Genomic DNA, 23,585 nt, shown 5'->3' with positions numbered 1-23,585 from the left:
ATTTTAATGTAAATTGTATCATCTACCATAAGAAAGAGAAACAAGGTGCAGTCCAATCGCCCTCTGTGTAACGGGCCAGCCTCAGGTCTAAAGAGGACAAGAGGCCCTCAACACAGAGCCAGGACTAGAAGTCTCAGTTCCAGCTGCTAGGGCTGATTCTGCCAAGCACTTGTTCTTTAGGTTGACCCTGTGGAGATTCCTAGTGCCACCCACCAAATGATTCCAGCTCTCTAGCTCCCAGGCACATGATGCGTTTGCATTTTCCTGTCTATTGCGGTTAGAGTGCTTGTAGAGTTTGCTTGCACTGGCCAAGCCCATTGAACAGAAGTTACATGTGGCACCTTAAGAGTGACAATGGCATTAAGAGCCAGCTCTAGATGTGCCACCAGAGAGCTGGGTCCCAGCAGCCTGGGTCCCAGAATGAGGGCCTCACAGAACAGAACCTCCAGCTGATATTTGTTGCTTAAAGATGCTAAGGATTGTTTGTTACCAAAGCAAAACATCCTAACTGACACATCCTCCTTCCTAATGGGCATCTTCCTGTGTCTCCTACTTCAGAAGTATAAGCACTACCCCCTGGGGCCAGGAGCCAGGTTAAGGGTCAGAGTTACCAAAGAAGTCTAAATTCAGGACCAGACCTGGATACGGAGCCAGAGCTGCTTGTTGGTCATCTCCAGGCGGCGAGAGTGGTTCTCCAGCTCCCTGGACTTCTGCAGGTCCTTCTGCATCCTCCGGATGTAATCCACAGAAGCCTTGAGGATGGTGCCCTTGTTCCAGCGCACATCCCTGCAGCAGCAGACCAGGCAAATCAGAGGAACATGCTCAGAAGAGTGGCCAAATCCTTGCCATTGCTCTGGTTGCAGAGCTTATGTGGCCTGTCCCAGTCTTACCCAGCAACCCCAGATCTGGAGGTGGAGGTAGCTGATCTGTTTGCAGAGAACAGGCCCTCCCAGGTGACTTCTGTTGCCACTGCCCACGTCACTAATCTCATGAAACCAGGCAATTCGGAGCAGCCTCCCTCCCAAGACTACCAAGACCCCAGCCCAGCCTACCCTGGACTATCAATCCTCCCGCCCCTCAAACACCGTTTTTTTTTGTTTTTTTTGTTTGTTTGTTTGTTTGTTTTGAGATGGAGTCTCTGTTGCCAAGGCTGGAGTGCAGTGCAGTGGCATGATCTCGGCTCACTGCAACCTCCACCTCCCGGATTCAAGCAATTCTTTTGTCTTGGCCTCCTGAGTAGCTGGGACTACAGGCACACAACACTGTGTCCAGCTAATTTGTGTATTTTTAGTAGAGAGGGGGTTTTGCCATGTTGGCCAGGCTGGTCTTGAACTCCTGACCTCAAGTGATCCGCCTGCCTCAGCCTCCCAAAGTGCTGGGATTACAGGTGTAAGCCACCATGCCCGGCCTCTTTTCTACCAGCCCAATGCCCTCAAGAAATCTTTTTCAGCATGGCTCCGCCTCCAGGGAGCCTCCCTTGATTTTAGCCTCACTTCCAGGACAGAAACTCATGTCCTGAGCTTTCCTGATTTGGGAGCAGGAGAGATCTTTTCTCAAATAGATGAGCTTCTAGAAGGAATTCTCCTCCCATCCTAGCAACTAGCATGGGGCTGAGGGCAGATAATACTTGTCAGCTGCTGCCCACCGCAGACCCATCACCCTCCCCTCTCAGAAACCTGCTCACAGGTCATTGGCCTTGGGGATCAGCATTCCCAACTCCTTGATGCGGTCGTTGATGTTGAACCTTCGTCTCCTTTCAACTAAAGGTAACAGATTCCAGAAGGAGCAATTAGAGGGCTAGGGACCCCGCCATGGGGAGAAGCACCCAGCCCAGGGAGGGGTGCTTCAAGGGCACCCTGCAGCTTAGATTTAGTCCTTCCAGGAAGTAATAGGTGACAAACAGACTGGGATTTCTACAGGGATTGGGGGGTCCAGGGCAAAGGCCAGACACAATTAAGGGGGCCAAAAGGTAGAATCAGCCCTGGTGATGCAGGCAGCACAGCAGAGCTGCCTGGGGTAGGACTCTTCCCGCTACACAGATTCCATGCCTTAACACAGAAAACAACCTGAAAAACTGGGGGTTTCATGAATGTCCCACCAGGAACCCTTCCCACCCTGTCCTAAAGAGGTCTAGTGGAAAGACAGCACTAACAGACCCACCCACCATCGAGTGACAGCAATGGGAGGGCTTAAGCCACCTGCAAGCGAATTGCCTTGAGCAGGGAGGCCTTCCACCTGTGCAGGTCAGGAAGTGGCTTTTTAGCCAGCCCAGGTGAGAACAAGGAAGAAGGAGGCAGGGAGAGGGGGCAGGGCAGGACTCACTTAAGTTGTGATTGTCTTTCTTCTGCCGCTCCTTGGCCAGGGCCCTGCTCTCAGCATCTGGAGGCCAAAGGAGAAGGAGAGACGAGCTGGGAGGGAGGGAGAAAAGGAGGGAGGACTCGGGTATTCAAGGGCACAGGGATAGAGGGAAGCAGTACCTACCTGTGAGCTCTCGCTTCTGGGTCAGGTCTGCAGGGCAGGAGCTGCTGGTGACGCCCACCAGGGAGGCTGTGACCTGGGGGTCGCTGCTGTACACATTCAGGTGGCTGCTGGACAGGGGTAGCTGTGGAGGGTGAGGGAGACCAATGAGCATACCCCTTTCCATGGGGAACCCCCTCCAGGGCCTATCATCCCAGGATCAGTCCTCTCCAGGGACACCAGGAGTGTCAAAATTCACCTCAGGCCTCTTTACCCAGCAATTCAGCCTGAAGGTCTGCAGAGTCCAGAGCTGAATAAGATGCAGTCCCTGCCCTCAAGAAGCCCCTGGCCTAGAGTGGCTGAGAGGAGTGATCTAACCAATAATATGTGATAGGATTAGGTCCCAGGCATTATGGAAGTCCTAGAGCAGGTAATCTAATCAATTCTAGACTTTCTGGAGGTCTACTGGAGGGCATGGAATGCACAGAGTCTTGAGCAGGGATGTGAGAAAAGGCACTCCAGGCGGTCAGCAGGGCACCAGCAGACAGGGCCGCTGGGCAGAGTACAATTCCAGCAGCTCAAGGGGCAGAAGTGGTGGGGGTGGGGGTGCTGGAGGCAGGGCAGATGCATCTGGATCCCCAGTACAGCGTTCGACTTGCAAAGATACTGGAGTCTGGGAATGGGCAGCAAGGGGAGGTGTAAGCAGGAGTCTCACAGAGAGAGATCTGAGCTCTGGAAAGATCTCCTGTCACAGAAACATGCAGAACAAATCGCAGGCCCAGATGCCCCACAGTGTACACAGGAACTGCTAAAGGGACCAATCACTTGCACCCTCCCTCCCTCCTCAGCCCTCGCTGCCCCTGCTAGTTGTAGGTTTGGACCCAACCAGCCCTGGCCAGCTCCTGCTAAGCCACTCAGCAATGTCACCAGGGCAGCGGGGACTAAGGAGTGACTCCTTGACTCCCCACCACAGGAACTGGGACTTTCCCTTGGTAGCATGAGCTGGGACCCATGGTAAAGGTAAAGGGTAAAGGCTCATGCCCAAAGGCAGGAGTGAGCAGCTGAGGTTCAGGACCTCCAAAGAAAAGCGGGCGGGAGGGGCACTGGCAATCCCACCTGCCCAGCACACACACCTGTCACCTTTGCACAGAGCTTGCACTCAATGTCTTGCCTCATCTAATCTTCCCACAATCCTGTGGGTAGACAGCATCACCCCATTTTGCAGCTGAGAAAACTGGGGCTTAGTATGCTTGAGCGATTTCCTAAGGTCGCACCAAAAGCCAGAAGCCAGGTCTCTTGACTCCAAGCCCAGCTCCTCCCCATCTGCCACCCCACCTCTGCCGGGAGACACAGGAACCTGCCAGAGGGAGGATTCCTGTGGTTGGGGACAAGGCCAGCCCCAGATCACTTGCTCCATGGAGTGAGGGACACAGGTTTTTGCCTGTTGGGTCCTGGGCTTGGTAAAGGAGGGGAGGCCCAGGTCCCGAAAGGAGCTCATTAGTTCCACCCCTTCCTGTAGACACACTGCCCCTCCACACATGCAGTCCTCTCCCTGCCTCCCCCTGCCCTTTCCCCAACCTGGAAAGCCCCCTCCCCTGCCCGTTCCATGTCCCCAGCCCCTTCTCCCCTCTGAAGCCCCCTGGTGCATACAGGCTGAGGCACATCCTTCATGCTTCATAATTCCTCTTGGCCCCTGCCCTTGCCACATTATTTAGTAAAAATAACTTTTTTTTTTTTTTTGAGACAGAGTTTCACTCTTGTTGCCCAGGCTGGAGTGCAATGGGATGATCTCAGCTGACTGCAACCTCCGCCTTCCAGGTTCAAGCAATTCTCCTGCCTCAGCCTCCCAGGTAGCTGGGATTACAGGCATGTGCCATTGCGCCTGACTAATTTTGTATTTTTAGTAGAGACAGGGTTTCTCCATGTTGGTCAGGCTGGTCTTGAACTCCTGACCTCAGGGGGTGCACCTGCCTTGGCCTCCCAAAGTGCTGGGATTACAGGCGTGAGCCACTGTGCCTGGCCAATGACTCTTATCTCTACAGAAAGATGCCAGCTCTGCCTAGTGATAACCCTGTCTCCAGCTCTCTCCAGGCTCAGAGCCACTGTGGGTGCCCCCCCTGACACCCTGGCACACCCACCCCACCCTAGCCAGGAGTACCGTGTTGGGCATCTGCATTTCAGGATTGATGTAGCCCAGGACATCATCCAGACGCATAATGTTGTCAATGACATCATCAAACTGGAAGAGAGAAAAGTACATCTGGGAGGGCCCACCCGGAGGTGGGCAGGGGAGAGAGGCACTGGGACGCCAGCTGACCTGGAGGGGCCTTGGAGCCCACTTCACCCAGCCTACTTATCTGGGGAAAGAGGAAATAGGCCAGAGAAGAGATGAGCTGTCCAGGTCCCACTGGCCCAATGCCAAGCCAGGGTTCTTGCCAAGGAGCCTACCTGCCCAGGGAGCTTCCTTGCTCTCACTTCTGTCTCTTGCTTGGGGAGTGTGCTGGGCTTTGCAAGTCTTCTGTTTCTCCCTGGCAGAGCTTTCTTTCTTTTTTCTTTTTTTTTGAGGATTCAGTCTGTCGCCCAGGCTGGAGTGCAGTGGTGCGATCTTGGCTCACTGCAACCTCCGCCTTCCTGATTCAAGCGATTCTCCCGCCTCAGCCTCCTGAGTAGCTGGGATTACAGCGTGCACCACCACGCCCAGCTAATTTTTGTATTTTTCATAGAGACAGCATTTCACTGTGTTGGCCAGGCTGTTCTCGAACTCCTAACCTCAAGTGATCTGCCCACCTCGGCCTCCCAAAGTTCTGGGGTTACAGGTGTGACCCACTGCACCCGGCCTCCTCGCAGAGCTTTCAAAAGTAAGGATGGTGTTTCCCCTGTGAGGCTCCCTGAGGGCAGGGCTGTGTCTTCCCCGCTGAGATTGGAGTTCCCTGATGAGGGCTCTGTCTCCCCCTCAGACTGAGCCTCCCTGAAGGTGGCGACACTGCCTCTGCCATCAGACTAGGAGTCTTGGAAGCACAGCAGTGGGCACAGCTCTGCAAGCAGCACGGCCACTGGCCAGCTCCTCACTCACCTCCCTCTCAGGGTTGGAGCCGATGTGCAGCATGGCCATGGGGCTGTTGGGAGCACTGTTGCCAGCAGAGGAGGACAGCACGTGTCCAGCTCGCACCCCTGGGGAGGCAGCTGGTGGGGGCTTCGGAGACCCCTGGGCTGGACTGATGTGGGTGGCAAACTTGTTCCCATAGGTCTCGGACAGGTACTCCCGCACTTTCTGATGCTGCGACTGCTGCAGATGGTAGGATGTGGGATTCTCCAGGTAGGACTGCACCTGGAAGGGGAAAAGGCAAGGGCTCGAGGGGAAGCTGGGACCAGCGGGGATGAGGTAGGGGGCAGGTCAGGACAGGCCCTACCTTCAACACCTCCCCAGGCACAGGTGGTGGCGACTGGAAGTGGACAGGGGTGTTGATGGCCGGGGTGGGCGGCCCCCCGAGCTGCTGCTGCTGCTGCATGTAATGCATGACAGCCTGCTGCTGCATGCGCTCCCGCTGCTCCTCCTGCTGCGCCTGCTCCCGCATAAGCTGCATGCGCAGCCCTATGCGTGACGCCATGGTGGCTGCCGGCACCGGCTCCCTGTGGACAAGAAGGGGCGGCAGGTATGTGAGGCACCTGTCCTCCTCAAAGCACGTGGGCTGGCCCGGGGGAGGCCAGAATGACTGGGATGGCATCCATTTTACAGAAGACACCTAGCCCTGAGAGGGGAAGAGATTTGCCCAAGGTCGCTGAGCAAGCGGGTGACAGCTGAGACATGAATCCAAGTTTCCTGGTTCCTGGACCAAAACTGAAGTTTCTGTCTTCTTCACTGATCACAGTTGGTAAATCCTAAACTCTAAGAGTCAACCTCCACTCCTCTCTGTGTCACGCCCACATCCTGATCCTGTCAGATCTGACCTCAGATCCATCCTCCTCTGCTGCCACAAGGTGGGCCCAGCCTGTTCCAGGTCTTACCTGGATTCCCACAGGGGCAGCCCAGTGTTCAGACTGCCACCTCTGGCTTGTCCTAGGACATTCTACTGGCAACTCAGTAAGTAGATGGATCCTGTTAAATCCTAAGTCAGATCCTGTCCTTCCCTCTGCTCACAACTCTCCACGGCTCCTACCTTCCTCAGAAGAAGAGCTAAGGTCCTTACCATGACCAGAGCCTCCTAGGATCTGCCCCAGCTCATGTTTCCCTCTGATCCCATCCGCCGGCTCTCCCTCGTTTCCTCTGCTCCAGCTACATCCGCCAGCCACTTTGCAATCCCCAAAACATCCCAGGCATGCCCCCACCTCAGGGCCTCTGCCCTCGCTGTTCCCTCTGCCCAAATACTCTCCCCTCAGATGGTATCATGGCTCACTCCTTCACCTCTTCTAAGACTCAAATGTCACCTTAGAGACCTTCTAGGACAACCCTATTGAAATTACGAAGCCCCCACCCCCACTCCCTATGTCTCTTCCCTTTTATTTTTCTCCATATCACTTATCACCATCTTAAATAGTGTGCATTTTTGCTTAGCTGTTTCAGTCACTGTCTGTCTCTTTCTTACAGGGAATGTACAATTCCCTGAGGGCAGGCATTTTCTGTCTTTTTCACTGCTATACCTCGGGCCTCTGGCCCAGGACCTGGGATATGGCAAATGCTGAAAGCGTGTGTGAAGAAATGAATCTTATTTGTAAGCCAGGCACTGGGGATACAACTGTAGTCCCTGAGCTCATGGAGCCTACAGTGGAATAAAGAGAAAGGCAAGTCCACAGGCTTGAGGAGGGCCTGTGCAGGGAGGGCCACTTCCAGGCACCTGGCACTACCAGGGCCCAGAGAGGACTTCCCACCACCCAGCACATCAGCCCTAATCTTCTACAGGTCTCAGTGGGACAGGTGTGACTTAAGCCCCCAAGCCCAGTCTGGAAGGAAGGGCAGGGAAGAACGAGTCCTACAGCTGGGCCCACTCTGTCCCTAGCTCATTGAGTGACCCAGGGTAAGTCCCTTCCCCCTCAGAGCCTCCATCTCTCCATGCACAAAATGAAAGAGTTGGATCCAGTGATTTCTAAGGTCCTCCCCAGCTGGGATAGGCTGAGACTCTGAGAGATGCAGGGCTCCTGGGTGTGTCCAGACCCCATGAAGGTCCTGGTAGGGGCTGGAGGGTACCATCTTGGGGATATTGCAAGAAGCAGTATGACTTTGTGGTTGAGCAAGGACTTTTGAACTGAGCAGATATGGGCTCAAATCCTAGTTCTGCCACTTCTTTGCTGTGTGACCTTGGGCAAGTAACATAACCTCTCTGAGCCTCAGTTTCTCATTAGTAAATAGTGTCTGCTTCAGAAGACTGGAACATTACATGAAAGTAATATGTCTTACACAGTGTGTAGCACCTGGGAGGCTGAGTGTATGAGACATGGATGAGCACATGACTGGCAGACAAACTGGTAAGTGTGGACCAGAGGCCAGAGCTGTGTCTCAAGCTCCTAACAATGAGGCCCAGACGTCGGGGGGTGGCAGAGGGAAGCAGCAAAGGCTGACATGTTCTGGCTAATGCCAGACACTGGCATTAGTCAGCATTAGCCAAAAGAATCGGCAAATATTCAGTGAAAATCACCAGATCATAGAAATAATAATAACTTGCATTTATTTGAGCATTTACTGTATGTCAGGCAATGTTCCAAATTCTTTCACCTCAAACAGCCCGATGAAGGAGTTCTGAGAATTACTCTCCTTTTATGGATATGGAGAAACAGAGGCACAGGAGATTAAGTGTCTTTCAGCAGCAAAAGGGACAGAGCTGGAACCCAGCCCCAGGCAGCGTGACCTCTGAGCCCATGCTGGGGAGGAGAGGGTCTCCACACAGAGCGGGCAGGAAGCTTATTGCAGGCTGCCTGGCTGCCAGGCCCAGGAATGGAGCCCGTGCCACCTGACTGCCAGCCAGGGCTCCTCCCACCACCACTGTGCCTTCCCGACAAGGTGAGAAGGCAGGCAATGACCCTCACCCCACCCTCCTTCCTTCTCTGCCCCTCTACACCATGAATCAGTAAAGGGGTTGTCTCAGCCCCTTGGGTCTCTCTGCCCAGCTCCCAACAGGGCAGTCCCCAGAGAGAAAGGAGCAGACGCCCACCACCCCCTTCCCATCCTGCAGCAGGAACACAGCTGCAGCCTCCACCCAGGCCTTCACCCACCCCCTTCCTATGCTGCTGCAGAGGGGTATCCCTGCCTTTGTGCCCCCACTGCCCACCACACACACACTAGCCCTACAGACCTCATAGGCTCTGACCCCAGCCCAGCACCCCCCTCACAGCTGTACCCCCTATACACCCACCCACACAGCACTGGGTCACCCCCCCCACCCTTGGGGACAATCTGACTTCAGTTGGCCCTGGTGGGGGTGCAGGTGCCGGGCCTGGCAGTGCCAGCCGGCACAGGGAAGCTGGGGGAGAACAAGCCCCTTGTTTCTCTGACAAAGGGCTGAGCGTCTGGCCTGGCCTCGGCTGGAGCTGGCTTTGCTATGAGGAAAGCCTGGGCTAGGCCCTGCCTCTCACTGGCTGGGCCAGCCTCAGTTCCCTCATCTGCACAATGGACTTGGGAATCCCTGCCCCACCACCCCCTGCCAGAATCCAGGTGAGCCTCCTGGGAGAGGACATTGGAAAAGTGGACACAGCGAGGTACCTGTGCCATCAGTGGGTGTCAGTAGCCTTAGCTACTGTCCCCTGTCCTCTGACAGAGGATGGCAGGCCAGTGAGGCTCCCCATCCCCACGGTTAGAGCTGTCACACCCACAGAGCTTGTCCTCCAGTGAAGCTCCAGCCCTCTCCCCTGGCCCTGGTTCCCAGCCCTGGGTTGCTGAGTGTGGTGTGGTTGGGTGGGCATGGGTAAGGGAGGCCCCTGAGGCAATCAGAGAGCAATGGGGGTGGTCCAGGGCATGCTAATTCCCCACCGTCAGCCTCTGAGCACACCTACACACTCTCAAACCCTGAGGGGCCACTCACAGCCTCCCCGGACATCCAGTCCAGCCAGGAAGAACTAACAGGATGGACATGGGAGAACCAAAATGCCCCCGGCCCCTCCCACCATCTGGACCCTCAGACCCAGCATGCCTGGAAAGGGTCCACCGTGTGCTCGTTCAGTAACACTGGGGGCCTGGAGTGCCCACTCCATGTAGACACCAGGGATGGGCGTTGCCCTGGAGATCTTCTCTCCTGCCCCTCCCAGGTAACACTCTCCTCATAAGAAGAAGGGTTTGATGCCCTAGAAAATCCCTGCCTCTCCCCTATCACATGGCTGCCCCCATCAACACCCCCAGGACCCTCCAGCTGCCTCCCAGTGCTGCCCACCCAGAGCCTCTCAGCTGACTCTGCCTCAAAGCCCAGTCTGGGTTCTAGCTTAGTCATGTCCAAAATGAGTTCTGCAGTCCCGTAGGCTCCCTGACCCTACTGGCTAGGCGACTTCGGAAAGCCACTTCACCTCTCTGTGCTTTGCTGTCTTCCTCTGTAAAACATAGCACCTGCTAAGCACAGCACCTGCCTTTTGGGGCCACTGGGAGGATTCAAAGTAAGTATGTGGCAGTTGCTTCATAACTGGGGATCCTGGTCTCCCCTGTTCAGGCCAGAGCTGGTTTCATCCAGCCTGTGTGTGGGCCTTGCCTGTCAGTAATTTACACCTTAGTATGAACCAGTCTTGTCAGAACCGTACTTGAGGGAAGATGTGGACACAGGGAGGAGAAAGACAGGGAGAAATCACTGGTCTCCATGAGAGAGGCAATGAGAAAGAGGAGCCCAGAACAGGGAAGTCTCCGATGTAGGAAAGAAGATATCAAAGATACAGTATTGAGTGGAAAAGGTAAAGTGCAGAATAAATGCACAGCTTGAGCCCACGAAGCAGGAAATGGTATATGTGTGGAAAGGATCAGGAGGAACATCGCACCCGCCGCTAGATGCTTGGTGAATGATTGCGTGGGTCAGGGCTGGCCACTGTGCTTTTCAAATGTTCATTCTTTTGTCTTCTTCAAACAACCCAATGAGCTGAGTACGAGTATTGTCCCCATTTTTCCTGGAGGAAACTGAGGCACAGAGAGGTGAAGGAACTCACTCAAGGTTACACAGCTGATTAAGTCGTAGAATGGAGATTTGATCCAGGCAGCCTGGCTCACAGCCCCTACTCTTTAACTACTATTCTGGGCTCCCCTAGCACCCCAAACTGTTAAGAGTTGTTACCACTGGGGATGGTAGTGGGAAGGGGTGGTGGAGGGAGAGGGATAAAGAGGGATTTTTATAGTTCCTCGTTCCACTTGAGAAGCACTCAACTCTTACAGTGGGAATATGTGCTACCTGTGTGGTTCTGTGAACCCAGGAGAAAGGAAGCACAGCAGCTTCTCAGGGTTTATGGGGGGCCCGGCCTGCTTCCAGTCATGTCCAAAGGTGGGTCGCTCAGGGGAAGGAATACCCCCAGCTCCACCCAAGCCCCGCCCTGCTCAGTGCAATGGTCATTAGGCCAGCCGAGGACCCTGGGTGAGGACACCCAGTGGCCAGCAGAGACACAGAGCCAGGGTCAGCAGCCACATAGCATTTGGAGCTGGAGGGCCAGGGCCCCACTCAGTTTCCACCACAGCCCCAGACAAGGGCTTCTGAGGGGGGAGTACCACCTTCATGCAGCGCCTTCAAACTACTCTCAGCTGACACAGGTCCATTCAGTGGTTTGTGAGGCCTGAACTGCTTTGGGGATTTTTCTGCCCTCTAAATGATTCTTTTAAACTTGGAGCAGGAAGCTGAAAACACACTCCATGACCCATGGACTCCACTCCTATTCATGCCCAACAGAAAATCATCCAGGTGTTCACCAAAGCACATATACTAGCATGTTTGTGTATATAGGAGCCAAAACTGGAAACCACCCAAATGCCCATTAAAGAAAGATGGGTGAAGAAGTGGTGGGCCAGACATGGTGGCTCATGCCTGTAATCCCGAACTTTGGGAGGCCAAGGTGGGCAGCTCACCTGAGGTCAGAAGTTTGAGGCCAGCCTGGCCAACATGGTGAAACCACATCTCTACTGAAAATACAAAAATTAGCCAGGCGTGGTGGTGTGTGCCTGTAGTCCCAGCTACTCAAGAGGCTGAGACAGGAGAATCGCTTGAACCCAGGAGGCAGAGATTGCAGTGAGCCGAGATAGCGCCACTGCACTCCAGAGGCTCTGTCTTAAAAAAAAAAAAAAAAAAAAAAGAAGTGATAATGAAGTGATGTTTTATCCATACAATCAAATGCTACAAAGCAATGACAGCATACACACCGTTGTCACACATGACACAGATGACTCTCACAGTAATGTTAACAAAAGAAGCCAGGCACAAAAGTGTATACAGCATGCTCTGCATATGTAAGTTCAAAAACAGGCAACGTGAATCTATGTTAGAAGTCAGGATCCTAATTACTCTTGGGGAGAGCCTGGGAGAGGGCACAAGATGGCTTGGTGGGTGAGGGGATTAGGAATGTTCTGTAATTTGATATGGGTGTTGGTGCCATGAGAGTATCATATTTACAATAATTTGTACAGCTGCTCCCTTATAATTTGTATTTTTCTCTATGTGTGTTATATTCTCATTTAAAAATCACATAACAATGAAGGCAGACCGGCTAGGTGCAGTGGCTCACACCTGTAATCCCAGCACTTTGGGAAGCCGAGGCAGGTGGATCACTTGAGGTCAGGAATTCAAGACCAGCTTAGGCAACATGGTGAAACCCCGTCTCTACTAAAAATACAAAAATTAGCCAGGTGTGGTGGCACATGCCTGTAGTCCCAGCTACTTGGGAGGCTGAGGCAGGATAATTGCTTGAACCTGGGAGGCCGAGGTTGCAGTGAGCCAAGATCACACCACTGCACTCCAGCCTGGGTGACAAGAGTAAAACTCCATCTCAAAAAAAAAAAAAAGAAGAAGAAGAAGAATGGGGGACACCTTAAATAGTTTAAAAGAGTTAAGTAATCTATCTTCACCAACACCACACCTTCCCCAAAACTCCCCCTTCCCCAAGTGTGCATATGACTTTAAAATGCCTTCGGTACCAGGCACCCTCAACACAACGGCCAGAGCATACCTTGGTACAACGTCTTTGGAAAAGCAATTTGCCAATATATGTCAAAGCCTTGAAAAATATTCACTAGTCCAAGGAAGCAATCACAGATGCAGGAAAGGCTTTTGTGCACAAAGATGCACTTCACATTATTAAAAAAAAATCAAAACTAACCTCAATGTCCAGTTATAGGATAGTTAAATAAATTATGGTGTGTCCCTGATGGACTGCTTACAATAAATACTTACAATAAATAACATGGGGTATGTCAAGTGACAAAATGGAGGATGTAAAATTGTACATAAAATCTTATCATCACTATGTAAAAATATGTATAGAAAAACCTCTTGGGAGGAAATATGCAAAATTACTGACTTCCTTGGATGATGCAACCATAAGTGTTTGTGTGGTTTTAAGAGCCTTTTGGAATGTTATTTTTTCTCTATAATGAACATGTGTATCTTTCTAATTGAGAAAAAATGTTTTATGCTAACAGCTAATGCTCATAGAGTGCTTACTGTGTGCTAGGTACTGTTCAAAGTATCTTATGTAATTATCACAGTTATTTTGTGATGTGAGTGACGTGGGTACCATTGTTGTCCCCACTCGAGGAATGAGGAAACATAGACCGAGAGAAGTTGTCACTCGCTGAAGGTCACAAAGCTAATGAGCGGCAAGGCTGGACCAAGTCTGGCTGCACCGCCCCAACCCTGGGGCTGGTAGTTTGGCCTCAATCCTGCATTCAGGGTGAGGGCTGCCACGTTTTGTTTTAGGAATTCTCAATGAAGAAGTCTTTCTACGATCAAAGAGTTTCAGAAGCTGATCTCTTTCATCCAGCCCAGGGACCAGAGGGTGTCTGGGATGATGGAACAGTCTGGAATCCCCAAACACAGGCAGGAGAAGAAAAAAAAAAAAAACTCTACCCTTCCTCAAAGAGCAGAGATAATTTCCTGTATTCCCAGAAAAACACATGTCTGGCGGCTGAAACAACAAAGTGTGCAAGCCCAGAGGCTGGAAGGCCTGTTGAAGCCATTGATGACGCTCCGTGCCTCTGTGGTCGGAAGAAGTTTTCTTCTGATGCAGTCTGTTACACGCTGTCAGTTGTGGGGGAGCTGCCCGGTCAGTCCTGGGGAAAGAAACTGACCACAAAACGAAGGCTTCCTGAACAGGTGCGAGGCTCCTGGAGGCAAAGGAAGGGCTTCATGGCCTCCTAGGAACCTTTCGGCCTTGGGAAGGGAAGAGAGGAAAAAATACCAAACTTGGGGTTGTTCTCAGCCCCCTCTGGCAGGGAAGGCGGCAGAGGAAGACCTGACGAACAAGGAAACAGAACAAGGACCTCACATAATTCCCATGGACAAAGCCATTCCGAGTTACGGAGGTGGTCATGAGTCACTGTAAGGCCTGGGGAGAGGGCATCAGATGGCCCAGGCCCAAACAGAGTGAGAGGTGGAAAGGAGTCCTATGACTCCCAGGAGCCAGCAATCCTGCCCATATATGATGCTGTGGGAAAGGCCAAGTGCTTGGGTTCAAGTCCCAGCCTTGGACTGGACTCAATGTCTGGACATGGCCTCAGTCTTCCCATCAGTCAGGCAGGGCTTGCCAGCTGGGGCCACATCTCCCATAGAGCAGTTGTGCTCTAAGTGAGGAGGCTGGGTATGGAGGCTGTCTGCAGGTGTGAATATATGGGCAGAGGGGAGGTGTCACCATTCTGGTCACTATTCAATGTTGCTCTATCCAGGTCCACTGGGGGCTTCCCTGCACAAGTTTCTTTTGGGGAAAGGGTCCCATCCATTCACCCATTCATTCACACACACACACACACACACACACACACACACACACCCATCTGAAAGCCCAGACTGGGGCAGAGCAGCCTAGTGGTAACCCCAGCCTCAGTCTCTCCTTACTAGATAGGGGCAGGAAGGCCTCAGGCCAGCTTTTCCTATTACCAGCCGCCCTCTGTTTCCTCTCCAAAAGCCTTGGGTCCTTTAAATTTTTCTTTTCCAAAGCTTGTATATCATGTCATTCGCTGCAGGAGATGAGAGAGGCAGGTGAGCAGTAACAGTGCCCACCTCTCTGGGTTCTGAGGGATAAGTAGCCAGGGTGTTTAGCACAGTTCCTGGCACACGGGAGATACTTCGTCATGTAGCTTTTTATTATATTAGCTGGCAACTTCCGATACTGAAACAGCAAACCCAAGATACCTGGTAAGTGTGCACTGTTTGATTGGAAGGTCCTTGATACCAGAAGCAGAAATGAGGTCAATGGGACACGTACATGCTTTTAATCATTTTAATGCCATGTTTTGGTCTTTTTCCCTTTCCATGAGGTGTCATTTATCCTAGCAAAATGCATAGATTTGTAGTGTACAGCTCAGTGAAGCTTTACAGGCATGTGCCTGTAATCACTGTTTAGATCAAGATGGAGAATGTCACCATCACCCTGGCAGCTTCCCTCTGGGACCCTGTCCTGCCTCACCATGGCTGAGTGCTACTGGTCTCCAACAATACACAAAGGCTGCCATGCAGGATGTGGTCTTCTGTATCTTCCATGGAACGGAACTGCTCTGCCAAGTGAGCAAATTTACTGTGGACTGACCAACCCCTATTTGTGATGAATAAAGATCAAGAAACAAAGAATGAATTACATGAGGAAGCGGAGGCTCAGAAAGGGGGACCTGCCCAATGCGCCTCAGTAGCAGCAGAGCAAGCCCCCAGGATGCGTTCCGCACGCCTCTCCCAGACCCCTGCAGGGATGTGCTGCGGAGACCGCAGGGCTGGGGGCAGGGGCAGTCAGGGGTTTGTTTTTAAATCTCTGAGCACCAGCAGGAGGTGGGGAGGAGGGAGAGGAAGGAGAGGAGAGAGGAAGGGCGGTCACACAAGCTCCTGGCCCACTTAATGGCCTCCTGTTCCCACAGCTCAGGCCCATCAGCCCCAAGTTTCAGCTCACATCCCACAGGAAAGGGTGGGAACTGGCGCCTCCTGGCTGGCCAGCCTGTTGGCCGGCATCAACAGGGAGAGCAGCTTCAAAGGCCTTTACAGACCAGGGAGTCACCCTGTCCTGTCCCACAGGGACCAGCTGGGCCCTGGCAAGGAAGACTGCCACTGCGCATGGCAGGACAGGGACAAGGGGACATGTAGCTAAAAGAAGCATGAAAGGAGAAACCAGAAAGGGATTCCACCCCTGTGATATGCACGGATTAGCCCAGACACCCATGTGGACCCTCTATCTCTCTGTGTCTGCTTCTCTCTTTTTCTCTTCTTTCTCTCACACATGCACCCACATGCAGGTGCACACGCATATAGCTGCATCCCTCAGCTGCCCCTTGCAGTCTAAGGATTCCCTTAGCACGCAGCCACCTTTCTCCTGGGTTGAGGAGTGGTGAGTCTGAAGCCTGCCCCTTGAGCCCTGGCACCCACCTTCTGGGCACTCCATCCGCTCCGGCCTCCTGCCTATGTCTACCGTGCTTTGTTCTCTAGCTGTTTCCTTGCCACCTACCAGTCTCCTCAGCTACAAGGAAGCTTAGGAAAAATCACTTTCCTTCTTCAGAACCTCCACGCCATCTCACCCATCAGACTTTTCAGAAAGAGATGCAGGGCCCTCAGGGGCTGCTGGTCCCCTGACTCCCACACACTCAGTTATCACCCACTCCAAGCAAATGCTCTGAGTCTCTCCCACATTTCGCTGTGCAGGGGACCTCTGTTCAATCATTCATCCCCACAAACACCTGACGGGACAGACAGTAACACCAGCAGGATAGGAAACCGAGACTCAGAAAGGTTAAGTAGGCACAGTGGCTCATGCCTATGATCCCAACGCTTTGGGAGGCTGAGGCAGGTGGGTCACTGGAGGTCAGGAGTTTGAGACCAGCCTTGTCAACAAAGTGAAAGCCCATCTCTACTAAAAATACAAAAATTAGCTGGGCATGGTGGCGCATGCCTATAGTACCAGCTACTTGGGAGGCTGAGGCAGGAGAATGGCTTAACTCAGGAGGCAGAGGTTGCAGTGAGCTGAGATCGCACCATTGCACCCAGAGTGAGACTCCATCTCAAATAAAGAAGGGTTAAGCAGCTTGTCAGAGGTCACACTGCAGGAACACAGTGAAGTGGGGATTCGAGCCCCGGTCTCTCAGATATGTGGCCACCACCAGCTCCGGCCCAGAGGAGAAAACCTGGGGCCCATAGGAAAGGTCTCCCCATGTAGATGGCTTGTTGTCCCCTCACTCCCAGCCCTGCCCCACTCCCCCATGCCATGTCACCTTCAGTGAATCCTACAGAGGTTCCCCAGAGAGGCCTACGTGCTCCTCAGCCCTCCCAGACCCCACCCACACATACTCTTGCTAAACAGCCAAGACATCCATGCCCAGGAGGCTCAGAGGGTGACAAATCTGAATCTCACTGAGACGATTAGCCCACCCGAGGTCCTGGATCGGGGGGGCGGAAGGGGAGGCTATATAAAGTTGGTCAGACAGAAATGTGATTCCAGGGATCAGAGATCTGGCACCAGACCATAGTGAGGTGAGGGTGGCAAGGGTTGGGAGGAGTGGAGCTCAGCCATAGATGGCTCCTAGGACAGGAAAGGGGCCTGAGGGGGAGAAAGGAGGCTTAGAGACTGGGACTCCACGTGCCCACAAGCACCCTCTGACCCACCCCAGCAGACCTGCTTGCCTCCCCTGCAGGGAAGATAAGCTAAGTTTTCACGGATGCGAAGTCAGCCTAAGTGGTCACTGAGGTCCCTCCCCAGGGAAGATGAGGCCTAAGACTCTGATTGGTCAGTTCATGCCATTGTTAATTTGGGGCCCACAAGCTCTGACTCTCTGAGATGAGTTCTTGTTTTGCAAGGGCTCCCTCAGCCCCCACAGGTCCAGCACAAAAGCCTAGCTAAGAACAGAGTGGGACTGGAAGACCAGCAATTGGCTATGCACCACCCAGTATGACCTTGGGCAAGTCCTGCCCCCTCTCTGGGCCTCGAGGCCCTCACAAATAACATGGAGAGGCTGGGTGGGACTTCTCATAGGCTCCCCACCATCTGCCTGGTGTGCTGACGGTTCTGGCAGCATGGATGTACGCAGGGCTGGTCCAGTAGAATTGGCCTGAAGAGCCAGGCACCGCTTTCACCGCCCCATGTGCTGGCTGCCCCCACATTCAGGAATTCCCTCTCCAGAGCCATGGCAGCCTTAGGACATGGCCTTTGCTTTTCCATCTTCTCAGGAGAAAAGAATCCACACTCCAGCGTCTTCTGCTAGCTGCCAGCTGCTTAGGGCAGGGAAGGCTCATTGACTCCAAGTATGAGAAGAGGCGGGCACTACAGACACAGCCGGGCACACAGCTGGCACACAGAGCAGCTTCTGGCTCCTGGTCCCAAACCCAGCCACAGGCCCAGGCCCCCCTGCATCTGTCCTGAGTTGGCTAATAATGGCTCTCAGGGTCCCAGTACCTAAGCCACCTCCGCCTCAGCCCTCCCTGCCCCAGGCCCAAGGTGCTTAGAGCACTCCAACCCCACCAGTGCCTGGCTCCTGCCCCTGCTCCTGGGGCTGCTCCTCCTTCATCATCTGCTGCCCCAGCCTGGCCCCAGCCTCTCCAGTCTCCCTGTGGCTGGTCTGCTGCAAAGAACGACTCCCTGCCTTTGTTAAGAGTCAAACCTGCTTCTGAGTACTCTGGAAACAACCACTGTACCACTGAAGGAGAGGGGGATGGGGGAAGAAAGAACAAAAACACCCATGAGCATGGACAACTGCATTCAGTCCACAGAAGGCGGCCGGCCTTCCCTCGGGTGCAAACCAAGAGGCATTATGGCTATGCACACTGAGTTCTTACTACGCACCAGGCACTGTTCTGCGTTGCTATGTGTTACTGATTTAATCCTCACAACTCCATCCACCATGCCAGAAGCATTAACATCTCCCTGTTTTACAGAGGGGCAACTGAGTCACAGAGAAGCTGAAACTTGCTCGAGGTCACACAGCTGGTAGGTAGCAGAACTGGGGCATCTAGTCTCCATGTGTGCCCACAGTGTGCTGGGCACCCCTGCGGAGTCTGGAGAGTGCTGTAGGAGGCAGGTAGGGGGTCTTGAGCCCATTAGTGAAGGGGCCCTTGGCTAAGCAGGTGGGGGCAGGACACCCGCCTCCCTCAGCTCATTTCCTCTAGAACTACTCCCATTCAGACCCTCCTTCCCCTCAAGATACCCCTTCCACCCAAAACCACCCAGGACTACCCTTGCAGTTCCCGGACAGAGTACCGGCCCCCGCCTCCACCCCCACCACATCGTCTGTCCTGAACCCGCCCTCCAGAAGACAACTGGGCTGAGGGGATCACGAATATGCTCTGGACCCTGACAGACCAGCATTCAAATCTGGCTTTGCCATTTGGCAGCTTTGTAACTAAGAGCAGGTGCTTAACCGCTCGGAGCCTCAGTTTCCCCACCTGTAACACAGGATGGCAGTAATGCCACCTTCCTCAGAGCCAGCGAGGGGGTAAACGGAACTGAAGTATGTGATGTGCCTAGCACCTTGGAGGCGGTCTGTATTAGCTCCCTGCCTGGGTGAGCACTGACCATCCAGCTGGACGGTGAGGGCCTCTCAAAGCATCGCATGCCCTGTTTGCTGGTTACAAACAGACTCGCAGGCCCTGCCCAGACCCATTGAGTCAGAATCTACATTTTAACAAACTGCCCTGGGAGGTGTGTGGGCACATTAAAGGAAACTTCCCTTGTTGCCTTCTGGGGACTTGGTTCCCTGGTTCCAAGCATGAAAATTGGTGACGGGTGGGAGGACACAGCTGGGAAGCACAGGCCCCTGATGGAAGCACAGAGCTATTTTAAAGGACAAGCAGGGCCCTTCTGAGCTCCACAGGGAAGTTGAGCAGCCTGATTCTCAGGCCCAAAAGCCAAGGCAGAGGCCAGAACGCAAGGCTGCAGTGGGCTCGGGCTCACTGGTGCTGGAGCTCTGGCCCATGCAGGAGGGGAAAACAGTCCAGGTCTTTGGGAAACAGCTTCAAAGTTGATACAGTTACCAGTGGAAAAGCAACCCAGACGCACCCATTCATGCACACACCACCTCTTACACACTAACCACTGTCCACACATACACACTCATCACACACACACCACACCAGGACTTGGCTGCCTGCCCAAAAAGCAGCTCCAGCAGAGAGCAGACAACCTTGGGGACAGTATGTGCCTGGGCCTGTGTGCTCCACAGGAGACCTGGGAGTGCGGTGACCCCCGCAGCAGGCCTAGGAGCCCACTCTCTCATCTACACGGCTCTGCCTCTACTTCCCACCTCCCTAAACCCCAGCTCCATCTGAGCAATGAGAAACCTAAGTCCTGCTTGCCTGAGGCTGGCAAGGACCCAAATTTTAATTGGTCACCTGCCTGCTGACTCCCCCTCTCCTCTAACACATAAACATTGTCCTCACCAGGTTGCCAAGGGGTAAACAGCAGAGTGGGGCTCTGACCTCAGGGTTCCCTGAGAGGCAGCCATACTGCAGGCCTGTACCCTGCTCCATGCACACTCACACGGGACAGATGTAAAGAGCTTCCGAAGGGCCAGGGACCCTCATCCACCCTGTCCATGAAGAGGTGACAGCTCGCAACTCCACTCCCGTTTTCAGCTCAGAAACACACACCCGCTGACCTCTTTCACCACCGCAGGGCCTCCCCAGGCTCAGATGGGCTCCAAAGAAACTCTAAATTGTGGGCAGAACCCCAAGCAGGCCTAGGATGACCAAAAAAGAACCATCAACTCGGGGCGGGGGAGGGTCAGTTGGGCTGTACCAGGGTGTGTGATTTCATGGGTTCTGGAAAGGCCCTCAGCCCCAAAATATCTCCCCTCTGGGTCCGGAAATCCCTCCCAACCCTCTGAGATTCACTGCCGGGAGAGGCTCCCACCTGAAGCTCTCGTCAGCTCACACCCCTGGGAGAGGCAGCTGACAGCTGGCCTGAGAGCTGCCAAAGATGGGCAGGGGGAGGGTGGGTGCCAGGCCTGGTGACCATCATCTCGCCAGGGCCGCCTGCCCATGAGTTCCCACCAGGAGAGGGCGCTTGTCCTCCTCGACCCCAGGGCGCTGGTCCCCAGAGTCCAGCACCTCTGGCCAGAGAGAGGGGCCCAGCAAGGAGAGGGACCTCAGCATGGCCCTCCATGTCCATGCCCAGGGAAACCAAGGCCTGTTCCAACTGTCCCCTTGAGGAAGCCAAAGTGCCAGACAGCAGGAGGGGATGGGAGCCCTGAGGGCAGGGCGGTGGGGACAGAAGGGGGAATTAACCATGTTCCAAAATAGCACAGTTGGTTCTGCCTCACTTCACCCTGTGCAATGTCTGGCAGCTTCTGCTTTCGATCTGAGTCACGCCTGGTGGGGGCAGGACGGGGCAGCCAGCGCTGGCAGAGGCCACTAGACAACACAGGCAGTGGCCTGGGAACTCAGCCAGGGGCTCTTCTCCCCTCACAGCACACACCTATACCCACCCCCAGACCCCCTTACCCTCATCCCGCCCAAAAGCTGGGCTTCTGGGAAAAGCTAACAGGGGCACAAAGTCCAGGGGGCTCCCATGCCTGAATCCTATCCCAGCCCTGGGCCCACCCCAGATTCCCAAATGCTGTCAGCTGCCCTAGACCCAGAACTCAGCTTTGCTCCTGCCCTGTCCAGGTGCCCTCCGGCTGGCATCCCCACCCCATCTCCATCAGGGAGCCAGAGGAAACCTGACCTGAAAGCCCCATCTTCCCCTAACAGAGGAGAAATGGCCTCCTAGGGCAACATTCCAATGGCCCACCAAGCCACCGACCACCCGATGGAGTGAGTTAGCTGCCCCCTACCTGTCCTCATGTCTCCTCAACGGAGGAAAATGGCAACATTCCAATGGCTCATCAAGTCACTCACCACCCGATGGAGTGAGTGAGCTGCCCCCACCGGCCCCCATCTCCCCCGCCCGCACCCAGGTATAAGAGGAACAGGAAGCAAAATTCACACACACTTCCAGCCCCTTTCCTGTCCTTAAACACTATAAGAAGCACTGTGCCTTTACCACGACAGAGAGAGGAGTCAGGTGCCTTGAACTCTGCGTGTGGTGGGGTAGGGGAGGAGCTTCGGGAAGTCTGTTCTCCGTCATCATTCTCTTCCACTCGACTGGGCTCCATGCCCTCCTGCCTCCTCAGTCCCAAGGCTCGGACCTGCTCTGCTTTACCCCATAGTGGTGAGACCTAGGCAGCAGCTGCCTTACACCTTCTCCCTGGACCCAAGAGGCTTGAGCTCAAACTCGAGACATAAACCCCACCTTCCAATGCCTGTACCGATCCTCTCCGTCCTCCTCACAACAACATGCCTGCCTGGAGTAAGTGCAGCCACCTTCCTATCCAAGTGGCGGAGTGTGGAGATGATAGACTCAGGCTGCCATGGCTGGGCCTGCCCACAGGATAGGAATGGCACAGGCAGACACACTCCTGCCCCCGCCACCTCAGACATGCACGTGGAGCAAACCTGGTTTGGAAATGAAACATCAAGGGGTAAGGCTGGGGCTGGCAGCTGGAGGAAGTCAGAGGGGCTGTGATTTGGCGTGCCTGACTGTGGCCCGGGACCACATCTCCAGCTGGAGCACATCGCCAGGCCCAGCCCGTGCCCCACCCCCATCTCCTGCCTATCTCTACCCCCAACCCCAGAAGGCCTTACTTACACACCGCTTTCCTCTAATTCTAATTCCTCCCATTCCCTCAGCACTATAGAGTGCAAGACCTGTAGCCTGAGGCTGGGAGGTCTGGGGATAGCAACAGGTGGAGCCCAGGGGGAGAAGGCTCCTCTCCAGGAAGCAGGCATGACTGAGCCTGTGCCAGAGCAAACAGGTATGCCATTGAACAGAATGACTCCCCCACCGAAATGCCCCTGAATTGCACCCTGTTCCTGATAGATATACAGAGGGAGGGTCCTAGGAGGCTCAGTTCCAGGCTGACTAAAAGGCAGACATGTGGCAGCCATGGGGCTAGGGGAAGAGGAGGGGCAGTGAGAGAAAGGAAAAGGAAGTCAGAAAAACCAATCCAGTCAGTCTCAGGATGCTAGAGCTGGGAGGGAAGTGGAAGATGGCTCTAGGCTCTGTGTCACCCAGCACGTCTGTGCCTCCCTCTAGGAGAGGATACCACAGCACAGGGGCGTTCCTGGCCTTGCACGAGGCCTGGGAAGGGCGAGCCAGTATCTGGCACATGGCAGGTGCCTCCATCGTGTGGGTCACTTTCCTCTGCTGTGAGTGCCTGGAGGCATCCCGACAGCTTCCTCTTTTTGTCCATGGAACCGTGTAGATGCTCCTTAAGTATCTGTAGAACACAGTGAGTGTGGAGCTGGCAGCTGGGGAAGGGTCTGCCTGGGGAAGCCTCTTGGACATAGAAAGGGAAATGTGGGAAGAGGGCTTGGCAGACCCCCAGGCCTGGGCTTAATGAGGTTGTGGAAGCTCTCAGGGCCCCAGCCACACTCTCTGGGCACTCACAATAGCAAAAGTGCCCTTCTGGCCAGGCACAGTGTTTCATGCCTGTAATCCCAGCACTTTGGGAGGCCTAGGTGGGCAGATCACCTGAGGTCAGGAGCTCAAGACCAACCTGACCAACATGGAGAAACCCCGTCTCTACTAAAAATACAAAATTAGCTGGGTGTGGTGGCACACGCCTGTAATCCCAGCTTCTCTGGAGGCTGAGGCAGAAGAATTGCTTGAACCCATGAGGCAGAGGTTGCGGTGAGCTGAGATCGTGCCATTGCACTCCAGCCCGGGCAACAAGAGCAAGACTGTCTCAAAAAATAAAAAATGAAAGTGCCCACCTGAGGACTTCTAGCTACTGGCACCTGAATTGGTGCCTGGACCAATGAAGTTAGCACCCTCCCTTCCCCACCACCTCTTAGCCAAAGACCCCTATCACTGGGTTGGGGATCTCTAAAGCATGTTCTGCAGAGACGTCCAAAGGCAGTGAGCCTCAGATGCCCACAGTCACCTGCTCCTTCACATCCATTCTATCAGCTTCCTTCCCTTCCTGTCTCACAAATCCTACTCTGCCACTGGGCTCCCTGGGGGAGCCT

General features: G+C 54.1%; 1 protein-coding gene across 4 annotated transcripts in view; it reads right to left on the bottom strand.

Moving 5' to 3' along the window:
* TFEB (transcription factor EB) overlaps positions 1-23,585 on the bottom strand; it is a 52,914-nt gene that overhangs the window by 1,778 nt on the left and 27,551 nt on the right. For 2 of the 4 annotated variants that reach the window (XM_012448628.3, XM_012448627.3), the window contains exons 2-8: positions 5,868-6,087; positions 5,531-5,785; positions 4,616-4,696; positions 2,482-2,602; positions 2,323-2,379; positions 1,685-1,760; positions 639-786 (exon numbers count right to left, since the gene is read on the bottom strand). In XM_012448628.3, the coding sequence (XP_012304051.2) occupies positions 639-786; positions 1,685-1,760; positions 2,323-2,379; positions 2,482-2,602; positions 4,616-4,696; positions 5,531-5,785; positions 5,868-6,065 (936 nt within the window). In that variant the 5' untranslated portion in view covers positions 6,066-6,087. Of the gene's footprint in view, positions 1-638; positions 787-1,684; positions 1,761-2,322; positions 2,380-2,481; positions 2,603-4,615; positions 4,697-5,530; positions 5,786-5,867; positions 6,088-20,173; positions 20,188-21,349; positions 21,438-23,585 lie in introns of those variants that run through there. The other 2 variants (XM_012448624.3, XM_012448629.2) reach the window with 2 other exon arrangements.

Source organism: Aotus nancymaae, unplaced genomic scaffold, assembly GCF_030222135.1.
Source record: "Aotus nancymaae isolate 86718 unplaced genomic scaffold, 86718_ANA_hifiasm-v0.15.2.pri h1tg000040l, whole genome shotgun sequence".
Classification (NCBI taxonomy): Eukaryota; Metazoa; Chordata; class Mammalia; order Primates; family Aotidae; genus Aotus; species Aotus nancymaae.
This window is presented reverse-complemented; position numbering and strand designations above follow the sequence as displayed.